The sequence below is a fragment of the Saccopteryx bilineata genome, chromosome 4 (assembly GCF_036850765.1).
Source record: "Saccopteryx bilineata isolate mSacBil1 chromosome 4, mSacBil1_pri_phased_curated, whole genome shotgun sequence".
In the NCBI taxonomy this organism is placed as follows: domain Eukaryota; kingdom Metazoa; phylum Chordata; class Mammalia; order Chiroptera; family Emballonuridae; genus Saccopteryx; species Saccopteryx bilineata.
The window spans coordinates 166999993-167014612 of NC_089493.1; the positions used below are offsets into that span (position 1 = coordinate 166999993).

General features: G+C 40.7%; 1 protein-coding gene across 1 annotated transcript in view; it reads right to left on the reverse strand.

The window, feature by feature from the left end:
- Positions 1-14620, reverse strand: part of LOC136335597 (protein diaphanous homolog 1) — a 54572-nt gene that overhangs the window by 23052 nt on the left and 16900 nt on the right. The window contains exons 2-3 of the mRNA XM_066276785.1: positions 1895-1921; positions 537-692 (exon numbers count right to left, since the gene is read on the reverse strand). Of these exons, the coding sequence (XP_066132882.1) occupies positions 537-692; positions 1895-1921 (183 nt within the window). The remainder of the gene's footprint in view (positions 1-536; positions 693-1894; positions 1922-14620) is intronic.

Sequence of the window (14620 nt, forward strand, 5' to 3'; positions counted from 1 at the left end):
TAACGGGACTGCTATTAAGAAGTTCCCTGTTGGCTCTGGCCAGTTGGCTCAGCAGTAGAGCATTGGCCTGGCGTGTGAAAGTGCCGGGTTCGATTCCCAGTCAGGGCACACAGAAGCGCCCATCTGCTTCTCCACCCCTCTCCCTCTCCTTCCTCTCTGTCTCTTTCTTCCCCTCCCGCAGCCAAGGCTCCACTGGAGCAAAGTTGACCTGGGCGATGATGAAGGCTCCATGGCCTCAGCCTCAGGTGCTAGAATGGCTCCAGTCGCAGGGAAGCAATGCCCCAGATGGGCAAAGCATCGCTGCCCAATGGGCATGCCAGGTGGATCCGGGTCGGGCGCATGCGGGAGTCTGACTGCCTCCCTGCTTCTAACTTCATAAAAAAAGAAAAAGAAAAAGAAAAAAAAAGAAGTTCCCTGTTAAGCCTGGAGTTCTTTATAATTAAGGGCTAGTTAGGGGCACAGTGCACACAAAAGGACCCATCATGCCCACAAATGCATTTTCAGAAAGAAACAACATTTTGGGGTGGGAAACTTACCAGCATCTGTTCAAAGAGTGCTAAAACTTGCTCATCTGGAATATCTTGCAATGACTGTGCCGTGGGATCATCACCATACGCTGCAGAAGAATTTCTATGAGCAGAATTGGATTTTTCTTTCTCCTTCTTAATTCTCATACTGGTAAATCTCTCCAGCTGAGAAAGAGAAAAAAGTATTAGCAGTGATCCATTTTCATATACACAACAAACCACACACGAAATAGCCAGCCCTGGAGCCTCTCACACATGCACGTTTCCTCTGATTTGGGGCAGTTCAAGACCTTCTGACAGGAAGAAAACAGTCTTCTTCATATCTAATTTAAGACACTGATACTGAGCTCTCAACTTTATCCAAAAACAAAAGGACTGGAATATTAAGATTTGGAACCTCTCTAAAAAGAGAAAACTTTGTTCTTGAATTTCCCTGCCATTTCTAGCAGCAGAGCACTGAAAGCATCTCATGTACTGAGCTATCTCAATAAAATGCCCTTTGTTTCCTTCTAACTATCCCATAATAAACCTGGCCAGGCTCTCAGAAGATCCCTTCATTCAAGGGGTAAATATGACTATAGATTACAATAGATATGTCAGAAAATAAATGAATAAATGCCTTAAAACCAGGAACCACTCCATTTTCTTTCTTCTGAACCTGTCCTAGCATTTGTCTTATGTAGGCAGCAAAAGTTCAATATATATTCTTCAAAATCGCCTTTGCAAAGAATACAGTGTACTTCAAGGGTATATACACCATTTCTCTGCCAACAAAATGCTCATAAACTATTCCTCAAACCCCAAGCAGAGATAGATGCTCAAATCAAAAAGAGCCACTGATAAGCTGCAGCTTACCAGCTTTGCCTATTTGAAATTCATAGTAAATATCGGCAAGCATTATGGAGCTTCAAGTGATATGAGTGGCATCCAGACTGCAAGTTAGCTTGGAGTTTATTTTTTTTTAAAGATTTTGTTAACTGATTTTAGATAGAGACAGAAGCAGGGGGGCGGGGAAAGCAACTTGTAGTAGTTGCTTCTCATATGACCCTTGACCGGGCAAGCCCAGAATTTCCAACTGGCGACCTTAGCATTCCAAGTTGACGTTCTATCCACTGCACCACCACAGGTCAGGCAAGTCAGCTTGGAGTTTAAAGAAAGCACCTATCCTTGGGGCCAATGAATGTGCCAGGGAAATGCATGCAATGGGCCAAACAGATCCAAGAGTTAGGAGAAAGCTTTGGGATGCTCTGAGAACAGAGCTTAAACCACAATTATAAGTTATTAAAAATCAAAGTTAAAGTAATGTGTAAATAGCAAAGTGTGGAAAATGAGCTAGAACATGCACATGCTCAGCAATATTTCCTTACCTCATCTGCCATGAGCCGCTTCAGAGTCTAGGAAACAGGAAAAAGAAGGGAGGAGAAAGAGAAGAGAGATCAGTGAACTATCAGGAAACCTCCCAAACACCAGATGGCTTGGAGAAAAAAAGAAGAGAAAATGAGTTGAAAGGATCTAAGTTACCTCCCACAAGCTAAAAGATTTCTGCCAAACTATTCCTTAGCACATTCCCTTAAATGAGGGGCAGGAAGAGTTTTAAGATCACCAACATGTGGCTAAAAAAAAAGGATGGAGATCTGAAAGAACTCTGAATCCAATGCCCAATAAACCCATGAAATATGCTCAACTTTATTGGTAAACAAGGAAATACAAACTAAAACCACAATCAGATAACATTTCACACTAAGATTGGCAAAAATTTTCATGTCTGTCTGGTTGCAGAGCAGCGGAAGCTCTGGAACACTGTTGATGGCAATGTAAATGGCTATGGCCACTTGGGAGAACAGTATGGGCATTATTAGTAACGTTAATATACTATACCTCAACAGATTTTTATATATCTACCCTATAGAAACTTATACATATGTAGTAGAATATGTATAAGAATAGTGTTCATAGCAACACTATACTATCTAAAACAGAACCATCCAAATAGTCATCAAGAGTGGAATGGATAAACTGGTATATTGGTACAGTGGAGAGAAAGTGAATAAACTTAGAGCTACTCACAAACATAAAAATGAATGTATTCCTTAATTTACATGGCGTTTAAAAATATGTAAAACTAAATTATCTTATTTAGAATATAAAATTATAGAAGAAATGATTACCACAAATGTCAAAACAGTGGCTACTTGAACTAAGTGGAAAAGTTGTGCCTGCAAAAGGAAACAAGGGGACTTCTGGGGTGCTTATAACATTCTATTTCTTGACATGGATGACGGTTACATGGGTGTCCAGTTTATAATTATTCTGCATGTGTTATGTTCTCTTCTGTATACATGCTATACTTTACTAAGAACAAAAAGTCTGAATGAGTAGTTAATGGAAAGCAAGAATTCTTCACCCGAATACCTAAATTTTTTTAAAAGATTTTATTTATTAATTTTACAGAGAGAGAAGAAAGTGGGGTGGAGTAAGAAGTAGTAACTCATATTTACTTCACTTTAGCTGTTCATTGATTGCTTATTGCATGTGGCTTGACCGAGCAAGCCCAGGGTTTTTAACCGGCTACCTAAGCATTCCAAGTTGACACTATTCACTGTGCCACTTTATCCACAGGCTAGGTTCTAATACTTAGTTTTTAAGCCATATTCTTTTTGCTAATGTCCTTAGAAGAATATTAATTAATACCTCTTGACTCACCTCCCTTAACTTCTGACCCTGCCACAGAGCTATTTTACTAACCTTTTTTTTTTTTTTGTATTTTTCCGAAGTTAGAAGCGGGGAGACAATCAGACAGACTTCCACATGCACCCAATCAGGATCCACCCGGCATGCCCACCAGGGGGTGATGCTCTGCCCATCTGGGCCTTTGCTCCGTTGTGACCAGAGCCATTCTAGCACCTGAGGCGGAGGCCATGGAGCCATCCTTGGCACCCAGGCCAACTTTGCTCCAATGGAGCCTTGGTTGAGGGAGGAGAAATGAGAGAGAGAAGAAGGAGAGGGGGAAGGGTGAAGAAGCAGCAGATGGGCGCTTCTCCTGTGTGCCCTGGCCGGAAATCAAACCCAGAACTTCCACACGCTGGGCCGATGCTCTACCGCTGAGCCAACTGGCCAGAGCCTAATAATCTTTTTATGGACAAGAAAAATCTGTGCAATGGTCATGTTCACCATGTCAGAGTTAATTTTGCCCTCCATGGTCCAGAGGAGGTTAAGCTTCCACTGACTAAGTGTAAGGTCTACCGGAAAGTTCTGTCCGTTTATATCACAAGTTTCAACAAGTAAGCACATGTTTATTTGGAGCATGTGTGCCTCTCTATTTTTATCACTTAATGTATACATACTGACGTAGCAAATTAACTAAAACAAAGTTGACTCACGTTAGTCTTATGTGTGAAGCAATAGTGTACCCATGGCTACTGATAAAGTTCATTTACGCCCCTGTAATTTTTATGAATTTCAACAAGGAAGAAATGCTACAGAAGCATGTCTGTCACATCCACCATATTCCCCAGACTTAGCATCCTCTGACTATCACTTGTTTTTGTCCTTACAAAATTTTTTGAAGGGCAAAAAATTCAAAAATGAAGAAGATATCAAACAAGCACTGGTTCAATTTTTCGCATCAAAAGATAAAACATTTTCCAAAAATGGGATATACAAATTGCCCTCATGCTGGCAAGAAGTCATTAATAATAATGGCAATTATATTATTTAATAAAGTTTACTGACGGTAAGAAAAATTTGTATTTTGTTTTATTCCAAAAACGGACAGAACTTTCTGGTAGACCTTATACTAATCACTTGAAACCAAAAAAAACTTTGCTCAGCATTGATGGAATTTAACATTACTTGGTTTGTGTTGCTTACTGAGGAGTGAAGGCAGAAGGATGATGAGAAAGAGATAGCAATACCCAAATAGACTAGTAGTTCCTTTTGTCACCACCCTGGGTCACCTGGCACACAGACATGACACATGCCACAAAAAGGATGAGTTAGGCCCTGGCTGGTTGGCTCAGTGGTAGAGCATCGGCCTGGCGTGCAAGGGGTCCCGGGTTCGATTCCCAGCCAGGGCACACAGGAGAAGCGCCCATCTGCTTCTCCACCCCTCCCCCTCTCCTTCCTCTCTGTCTCTCTCTTCCCCTCCCGCAGCCAAGGCTCCATTGGAGCAAAGGTGGCCCGGGTGCTGGGGATGGCTCCTTGGCCTCTGCCCCAGGCGCTAGAGTGGCTCTGGTCGCAACAGAGCGACACCCCGGAGGGGCAAAGCATCGCCCCCTGGTGGGCAGAGCGTCACCCCCTGGTGGGCGTGCCGGGTGGATCCCGGTCGGGCGCATGCGGGAGTCTGTCTGACTGTCTCTCCCCGTTTCCAGCTTCGGAAAAATACAAAAAAAAAGAAAAAAAAAAGGATGAGTTAAATGTATACAGATTAGGTTGTCATTGCCAAGGTCAAACTTATTTTCTCTGAGACTACCACGTTGTTCTCCAAATACAGAATGCTTCCCCTTAGAACCAAGCAACAATCTAAACAATTCTTGGGTGGAGGCAGCATAGGTAATGTTGCATTCACCAAGCACGAAAACAAACGTCAGAGACTTTCAGGGGTTTAGATCTTACTTTATTAGCCAAGTTTAACCTGCGCAGGGACGAACTCTCAAGGTGTCCAGAGACACCGTACCCACAAGGGACTGCAAAATGAGAGTCGCGCCTGGTGCTTACAGCTAGTTCCTTATATATCCTAAGTAAGCAAGCATCACACAGAAGCAGATGTGGCGGTTACCTATTCGCTAAGGGAGTTGCACATAGCATAGCAACAGGGGCTGGGTCTAGCTCATTGGCGAATTTCAAACATAAACTTCTGATAAGGGTCTCTGACCAATGGAATGCAAACGTTTGTCTTCCTTTGTTCTCAGCCTTACAGGGTCCCTATCATTACCTACCTGTCTCTGCTTCTACACTCTGGCAATCCCAGCACACGTTCCTGAATTTAACAATTTGATCTTTTCTTGATCCTTACAGGTAACAGAACTTGGATGTGATGAATCAAATGACCAGGAGTGTTCACAGCGGCAGGAAAACCAGCAACCTGTTCTTTCTGCCCACACTTACTTCTCTTCCATCCATCCCCACTACTACTACCCAAGTTCACACCATTATTATCTCCCACTTCATTTACTGCAACAGCCTCCTAACTGATCTCCCTGCCTTTAGTCCCCTCTGCACCACACCAAATCCTTTCTCCATACTATATCCAAGAGTACTCTTTGTAAAATGCCAACCTGCCCATATTATTTCCCCACTGAAAACCCTTCAATAGCTCCCCACTGCCCTCAGGTCAAAATCCAAATTCCTTAGCATCGCATATAACATTTCTGGCTTCTTTCCCTCCACTCATCTCCCAGCAAACCCTCCACCCAGACTCCTCTGGGCAGACTGTTCTAGCTGCAGGATCACAGTCATGCTGTCTCACCACTCCAGACCTCCCCCAGGCTGCTGCTCCCCTCAGCCTAGACTGTGCCCTCAAGGCTAACTCCAATATGCCCTACAGGGTGACACCTCCTCTAATTGGGCAGGTACCGCTCCTTGTGGTTCCACAGTAATAGGTACTAGCCTGTCTCATAGCACTAGCAGTGGATTACAATTGTCATTTCATTGCCTGCCTCCTCTATCCCTTTCCAGACTCAATTCCTTCAGGGCAGAGCCTGAGACTTAGTCACTACATCTATGAACAAATACCGTAATCTGAGGCCCCTTTTCTAAAATAACCCCTGGAGGAGCTCTCAGTTTTCTTCCTCCTCTTCATTGTATCAGGGAAGAAATCGAAGCTCAGACAGGTGGAGTAAGTCATCGAGGTCACGTGATTAGGGGCAAGATGGATACGAAACTCCAGTTTCTAGATTCCAAAGCCCCAAATCTGTGCATTCCTTAAATTCTTCTGTCTTGTCCCCATTTAATGCCCACTAATAACTCTCGCCTTTAGATACAAAATAAACATTTTCATAAGAAAAAGATCAAAGTTTTCCTTGGTGCATCATTAAAAATAGATTTAATTCTTTTAAAAATGTATCCATGTTTTAGTGCTTGATTTAACTACAGAGAAAAACTATCCATACAGGATAAAAGCTGCATTTCCTCAACTAGTCCAAGAGAGGGCAGCAACTACCAGCAAAGAGAATCAAAGGATAGGCAAAATTCTGTTTGAGAACCCCTTAGGAAACCCAAACAGCAAGCCCAATTCAATTACTGAATTAACTACTAAAATAGAATCTGCTGCTATAGTATATTCAGGGTGTATTGTTTATTTCTTTAAAACTGTGTTTTCCTTACAGATCCTATGTATACTGTGTTTGCAAACAGTAAGTTTTTTTCTAATTATATTAATTATTTTGTGGATTGAGATATAGAACAAGAAGTTCTCAGATTATGACAAGTAAAAAGAACTAAAAATAGTGGAGTCCAGGAAGATAAACACTACTGGAGCTATATTTATGCTTTATGCCTCAGATTTCCAGGCATAAGAAGGACTCGAATCACTCTAAACTGCCTGTCACTGTGAATTCTTTTCTGCCCCCAAACTAACCCAACAGTCCCCTAGTGACTATCTGCATTAAATACTTCATCTTCCCATCCCTCCTACTGAATTTTCCACTAAAACCTTTAGCTACAAATATAAATAATAAAGGATGTATAAACACTGAATAAAAAATTTTAATGCCAATATCTGCTCATGAATATAGATTAATAGGAACTCACAAGTAAAAGATGGTATACTGAATTAAAACATCTAATTTTTCCCCTTCTTGAAACCCTTCTAGATCGATTGAAAAGAAATTTTTAGAAATAAAACAATGATGGAAAGAAGGACACTATAAGGTTCAGAAGAATCAGAAAAGCGCAACTGCAACCAAATTTTGAAGGTGGGGTATGAACAGAAGGACTAATGGTAAACCCAACAGACCTAAGAAACTGAGCCCTAAACCAGAAGTAGGAAAAAACAGTAACCAATCCAAAGTATACTTGAGGATCCTCAAAAGGCTCATGAATTAGCCTGACCTGTGGTGGCACAGTGGATAAAGCATCGACCTGGAACACTGAGGTTGCCAGTTCGAAACCCTGCCCTTCTCTGGTCAAGGCACATGGGAGTTGATGCTTCCTGGTCTTCCACCTTTCTCTCTCTCCCTCCCTCTCTCTCTCTCCTCTCCTCTCTAAAATGAATAAACAAATAATTTTTTTTAAAAAAAGGCTAATGAACTAGTGGCACCAGGTATCTATGGAAAGAGGAGTTGGAGGGAGGGTAGGTTAAAATATGTAAAATTGGCTGAAAGATGCTTAAGAAGCAGATCTGTCGAGCCTCCTGCTCCTGCCCCACCACATACCACTCGGAGACTGTTCTGACTCCAGAAGTCTGAAATTTTATTTTTAGAAGAGGTTAAAACAGAGAGTCTAGATTGGGGGACGCACAGTTGTAGGTAGGGATACTATACAAAAAAAAAAAAAAAAAAGAAGAAACTAATCTTCCCCCTTCTAGTTCTCAAAACCCCAGCAGCCTGCCCTTACCCTTGAGGCAGAAAGAAGGTTGGATAAGTCTTCTCTGGGGAACTGAAAAATGACCTTAAGCTACTGACATAGTCTAAGTAGCTCACCCTAGATCTCTGCAGTCCAATGTGGTAGCCACTAGCCACATGTAATTCTTGAGCACTTCTGAAGTGGCTACTGCGACTGAGGAAGGAATTTCTAGTTTTATTTAATTTTAACAAAATTTAAAATTAAAAACTAATAATTTATCATTACTGTTAAACTTAAGTATATTTGGGACACCCTCGGTATGTGAATCTACTTTTCATTTGTAAATTTTATGAGGTCTAAATATACACTAAGTATTCTGTATGAAAATTTACCACCCAAATTGAGATGTGCTATAAATGTAAAATAAACAATGGACTTCAATAACAATATAAAAAAGAGAATGTAAAATATCACAATAATTTTTATATTTCTTACATATTGAAGTAATATTTGAGATATATTGAATTAAATATTAAAATTAATCTCACATGTTTCTTTTCACTTTTTTCTTTTTGCCTTTTTCTGTGACTGCAAAAAAATATATCATATGATTACATATGTGACTCATTTTATATTTCTACTGGCCTGGGTTGGCCTACAGTGAAGCACACAGCCAACAAGCCCTGGCTATCCAGAGTTTCCAATCAAAGTTTTATTCCTTCATTCTTAAACAATAGCAGACAACTCAGGATTATCAGATATTTGGGGCAAGCTAATATGACAGTGAAAAGAAAAAGCAAGCTATTACATAGATAACTATGCAAGAAAGATTTTTAAGAAATCGTGAATATCCACGAGAACATAATGACATTTAAAAAAAACATTCAGAGAAAAAATTACCCTTAGAATATGAAAACAGAAACTCAGAGAAAGCTCAACAGAATGACAGGAAGAAAGAATAGAGGGAATTTCCCAGTACCAAAGGGTGAGTCTCTAGCACAAAGGACAAAAATAGATCACACAAAGGCATATCATGGTGATATTTCAAAACATTGGGAATGTAAAAACAATTTACTATACTCACCCTGGCCATATAGGTCAGTTGATTAGAGCATAACCTCAATATGCCAAGGTTGTGGGTTTGATCCCCAGTCAGGGCACATACAAGAATCAACCAATGAATGCATAAATAAGTGGAACAACAAATTGATGTTCCTCTCTCTATCCTCCTGCCTCTCTCTATCTCTAAAATCAATAATAAAAATTTAAAAAGAAAAGAAAATTTACAAGATTCAACAAAGGAAAAGTGACTATATAAAAAAGAATAGAGCAAGTTTTGGTTTTTCTAACAATATACCAAAAGCAAGATGACATCAGCCCTGGCCGGTTGGCTCAGTGGTAGAGCGTCAGCCTAGTGTGCGGAGGTCCCGGGTTCGATTCCCGGCCAGGGCACATAGGAGAAGCGCCCATTTGCTTCTCCACCCCTCCGCCGCGCCTTCCTCTCTGTCTCTCTCTTCCCCTCCCACAGCCAAGGCTCCATTGGAGCAAAGATGGCCCGGGCGCTGGGGATGGCTCTGTGGCCTCTGCCCCAGGCGCTAGAGTGGCTCTGGTCGCAACATGGCGACACCCAGGAGGGTCGCAACATGGCGACGCCCAGGATGAGCAGAGCATCGCCCCCTGGTGGGCAGAGCGTCGCCCCCTGGTGGGCGTGCCGGGTGGATCCCGGTCGGGCGCATGCGGGAGTCTGTCTGACTGTCTCTCCCTGTATCCAGCTTCAGAAAAATGCAAAAAAAAAAAAAAAAAGCAAGATGACAATGGAATAAGGCCTTTAAAATCTGACAAAAATAATTTCCAACCTAGAATTCTATATACTCAACCAAACTATCAATCAAATGTCAGTTCAGAAGAGACATTTTCAGACAGTTAAGCTTTCAAAACATTTATTTCCAGGTACCTAAGAAAGCTATTGTAGTATATGATCCACCAAAATGAGGGAGGAGCAACTCAAGACAAAGACTTGAAATACAAGAAACAGGAGACCTAACATATGAAAGAAGTAAAGAGAATCCCTAGGACAAAGATTCCAGATGACTACTCTGCCAGAGAGCACAACTAAAAGGGAACCGTAAGACTTTAGTCAGACCCTCAAAGACTGTCGTCACCATCATCGGCTTTTGTTCTGGCTCTTTCAACTGACAATACCTACTAAGACCAACCCAGATTCTTGACTTGTCTGAACCATATGTTAATAGTTTCTTCCCTTCCTTCCTTGCTCTACAGCATAGATTATCAAGGACACTCATTCCACCCGATAGACTTTTTCTACTTTGACTTACTGAGAAGAACTGAAAGTTGGCCGTGGTAAACTCAGAAGCAGAAAATGCAGACTGGCATACCCCCTGACCATATTCCTGTTGGATGTCAAGTACATGGCTCTCAAGGCAGCCTTGCGACATGCTCCACTGTGGTGAGGACTATGTTCCCCAGGTCCTTATGGCCCACTGAAGTCCTCAGAAGGGACCCTTGTAAACATTTGGAGAATATAAAGTCAGACTGTGACACTAAGACAGTATTTAGTTTACCTTATCCTAGTGCCTCAATCTAATAGTGTCATTTACAAACAACGTCTAGATTTTTGTCACTCAATTTTTACAATAATCTTTCACTGATATGCAAACAATTATTAATAGATGCATAAAATATTTATTTTAAAAAGGGGTAGAATGGTCTTGGCCAGTTGGCTCAGTGGATAGAGAGTTGGCCCAGCACGTGGACATCCCAGGTTCGATCCCCGGTCAGGGCACACATGAGAAGCAACCATCTCTTCTCTTCCCTCCCTCTCCTGCTTCTCTCTCTCTTCCTCCCTTGCAGTCAGTGGTTCAATTAGTTCGAGCATTGGCCCTAGATGGGGTTGGTGGGTGGATCCCGGTCAGGGTGCATGTGGGAGTCTATCTCCCGTCCTCTCACCTTAAAAAAAAAAAAAGGGGGGGGGGAGGGGAGAAGAACATCTGTTTCATAGGAATTTTTTATTCAATAGAAATAGATGAGCAAATAAATTTTTAAAGTTCATTAGCTGGTACAAGGAAAGAGCTTAACAAAATTGCATTTATCAAAATGAGCTTCATCTTCTCCAAGAGTCTCAATATTATCGAATCATACTTTTATCAAATTACTCAGAGGTACTCTGCACTAAAAGTAACAGCATCAAAAATAAATATACTTGGCTGGGTATGCTCTGCACTAAGACCATCAATCAACATAAAAATAAAAAGCTGTCCCCTCAACTCAACTTCCAAAGAGTAATTCAAGGCTCTGATTCAGTCACCACATCCTAATGTAATATGTGGTAAAATAAATCTTTTGCTTACCATCTACAGGAAATAAGATACATCCTAGATACTTTACAGTTTGGTCTCTATAAGAAAACAAAAATTAAAAAATCAGAAGATCGCAAGGTATGCCCTCTGAGGCCGAACTAAAGTAAATGACTTAATGAGTTTTAAATATGCCCTGATCAATTATTATCATATTAAATGAAAATAAACTATAAAACTTCCTTTCCATAACTGGATTTGTTGCAGTGGTAATGGTGGTGTATTTATTAATACTTCAACTTTTTAAAAGTAGGCCGATGGGACTAAATTTGGCAGTCTTTTGAACAAAGGTTCCCTCTGTTTGCCTAGTAAAAGAATTGGACCTATTATAAACTCAAGGACATAAGAAATTTCGTCCGAGGGACTGATTCACCTCTATCCAATTCCCTGAATCTTTAATTTTTCCCTCCAGTCAGATAAAGGGCACTGAATTACGAGACAATTAAGGATTATCTCTTGGCACAGGATACTTATGTAGCCAAATAAAAGGTAATTAATTGGGTAGTGTTCTTAGCAGCAAAGAGGTTAGAAAGATCTAATAAGAGAATATGATTAAACATTATTCTGAACACTGAGTATGTTACAAGGCAAAAAGTGTTTCTAACTCCTACCACTGTGCTTCACAAGAACAGTTAATCATGGACAATAATCCTATAAACCCTGTGGCTAGCACACAGGTAACAGAAACCTACAACTATAGGCATATATCCCAATACTCTCTAAGATTTTGTACAGGCTAACTTATACAGGACAACTACAACTATATTTGAGCTCTTGGCTAAGGGACTACCTCCAGAATACCACAAATGAATGCCATCTGGCCCCTACTCTGTAATGATTCTGGGAGGTCCATGATCCCTGGGCCTTGTAATACCTATAATCAAAATGCAATTCCCTAGCTGCCTCAGAATACTCAATTCCTACCTCTTCCTTTTCTGACATCCACCCTTGGCTCCTGGGCTAATTCAGTGTGAGGGAAATGTTTAGTGTGGTAGGTAGAATTCTAAGATAAGTTTTCCAAGATTCTTAGCCTGCTATATACATCCTGTATAATAATTACCAGGACTAGAAATATGATAGGATATCACTCCTATGATTAGCTATCTGGCACAACTGACTCTTAAGAGAAGATTATCCTCGTGGGCCTGATCACATGAATCCTTTAAATTTAGGGTGAGAGGTTAGAGACATAGGAGTCAGCAGTATGGCATTTCTGGCTTGAGCATGAAGGAAGGTCAAATGTCAAAGATTGCAAGCAACCTCTAAAAGCTGAGAGCCAGCAACGAGACAGGGACATCAGTCCTATAATTGTGAAAAATTGCATCCTGCCAACAGCCTGAATGAACCTGGGAGCAGATTTCCCCCAGCACCTGCAGAGAACTGGCCCAGCTGACACCTTGATTTCAGCCCTATGAGGCTGCAAACCCGCCACGCTGCCCATGCTGGACTTCTGACCCATGGAATTGTAAGCTAATGAATGGGTTTTGTTAAGCTGCTCAGTTTGTCACGTAACAGTAAGAAGCTAATAATTAAGCAAACTGACAAAATCTAGAATTTATTAGAATTCTGGCTAATAGAAAAAAACCATAAGTCCTGTTTTGTTTTGTGGGTTTTTTTGCTTTTTTTGTTGTTGTTGTTGTTTTATTTCTGGTATCCTAAAAAACTGCAGTTAGGACTTTGAGCAAATCACTTTAGTTTCCCTATTTATTAAAAAAACAAACAAAATCAGACACACCTCTTGAGATCATAAAATGGAGTGGTGAGAACTCATTCTGTAAAGGCAATTATGCTGTTATTACTACAGAAAGACTTCTTGTAAAATATACACTTGACCTTGCACTGGCCAGGTAGCTCAGTTAGAGCATCATCCTGATATTGCCAAGGTTGCAGGTTCAATCCCTAGTCAGGGCACATATAAGAATCAACCAATGTTTGCATAAATAAGTGGAACAACAATTAATGTTACTCTCTCTCTCCCCCCCAAAAAAGTAAATCAATAAATTTAAAATAAATACCTGACACTTAACTACATAGTTGACATTGCACTCCAAAAACATGGCAGAAGGAAAAAGCTGTTCCACATCTATAAGTTACACACTTAGCCATAGTCAATCATTTGGTGAAAAGAAGTAAAGAATTTACCCCAGCCAGGCTTTAAATATTTATATCAGATCCTTCTTCAGACCATTTATTGTAACTGTTTCTGAGTACCAGACTGTAAGTTGTTCTAGGGCAAAAACCCATGTCTTATTCATTTGCTATGTCCAATATTTTACAAATATTTTTAAAATTAGCATCACTATAGGTTTAGAGCATCATCCTAATCATAGTATAGTCACTCACTCATTACATCATTCAAATTGAGCAAACTGAGGACAAGTGTCAAGTGGTGGTTTATAACAGTACAGTCTAATTATCACAGGCACCTCAGTAAGCTATCAGACCAAAGCTTCAAGAGTAATGTCTTACCCCATGAATGAGGGCAGGGGTCCCTGATTGGTGCTTCAGCCCACATGACATATTTGTTAGTTGTCCTTGGGGAAAATAGTCAATTAGGGGACACATGTCACCTAGGGAGTCTCCTAACTCCTTTCAAAAGCAACAAACCCTCAGGAAAGACACAGGCCACTTACGGTTAAAATGGAAAGTGTCACTGCAGGCAGCAACAATTTTCTTTCAAATCCTAATAATCTACCTACCCAAGAAGCATCAGGGAAGGCATCTGTCATTCAGAATCATACAGGACAGAGCAGGGTCTGGCTCTGATTCATTTATTTGTTCTATTGCAAGACTGACATTCACATCCTTAGGGAAGTGAAGCAACAGAGGGTCATAAAATGTATTTGAATTCAATTTCCAATGAATCCTATTCCAGCTTTGCCACAAAACATGCCCATTTCCACTAAAGTACAGTGAAGGCAGCGTAAGCTTTACCTACCACAGTTCCACTCTTCCTATCTAGGACTATGTTGTCTCCCAGGACTAGTGTAAATGGGACTAGAGAATAAATAATAAAATGGATATAAAGCACTTTGTTTTTGCAAAGTGCTTTGTAAAAGATAAATAATGTATGAGGATCGATCTTGCTGGTCTCCCTTCAATTCCCACTCCTTATATAGAAGTCAATTGGAATTACAGAGAAGGAATGGATGGATACCTTCCAACGTAGAGAACGGGTCTCTTCCAGTTTCAAGAAATGGCCCAAGGATGACATCG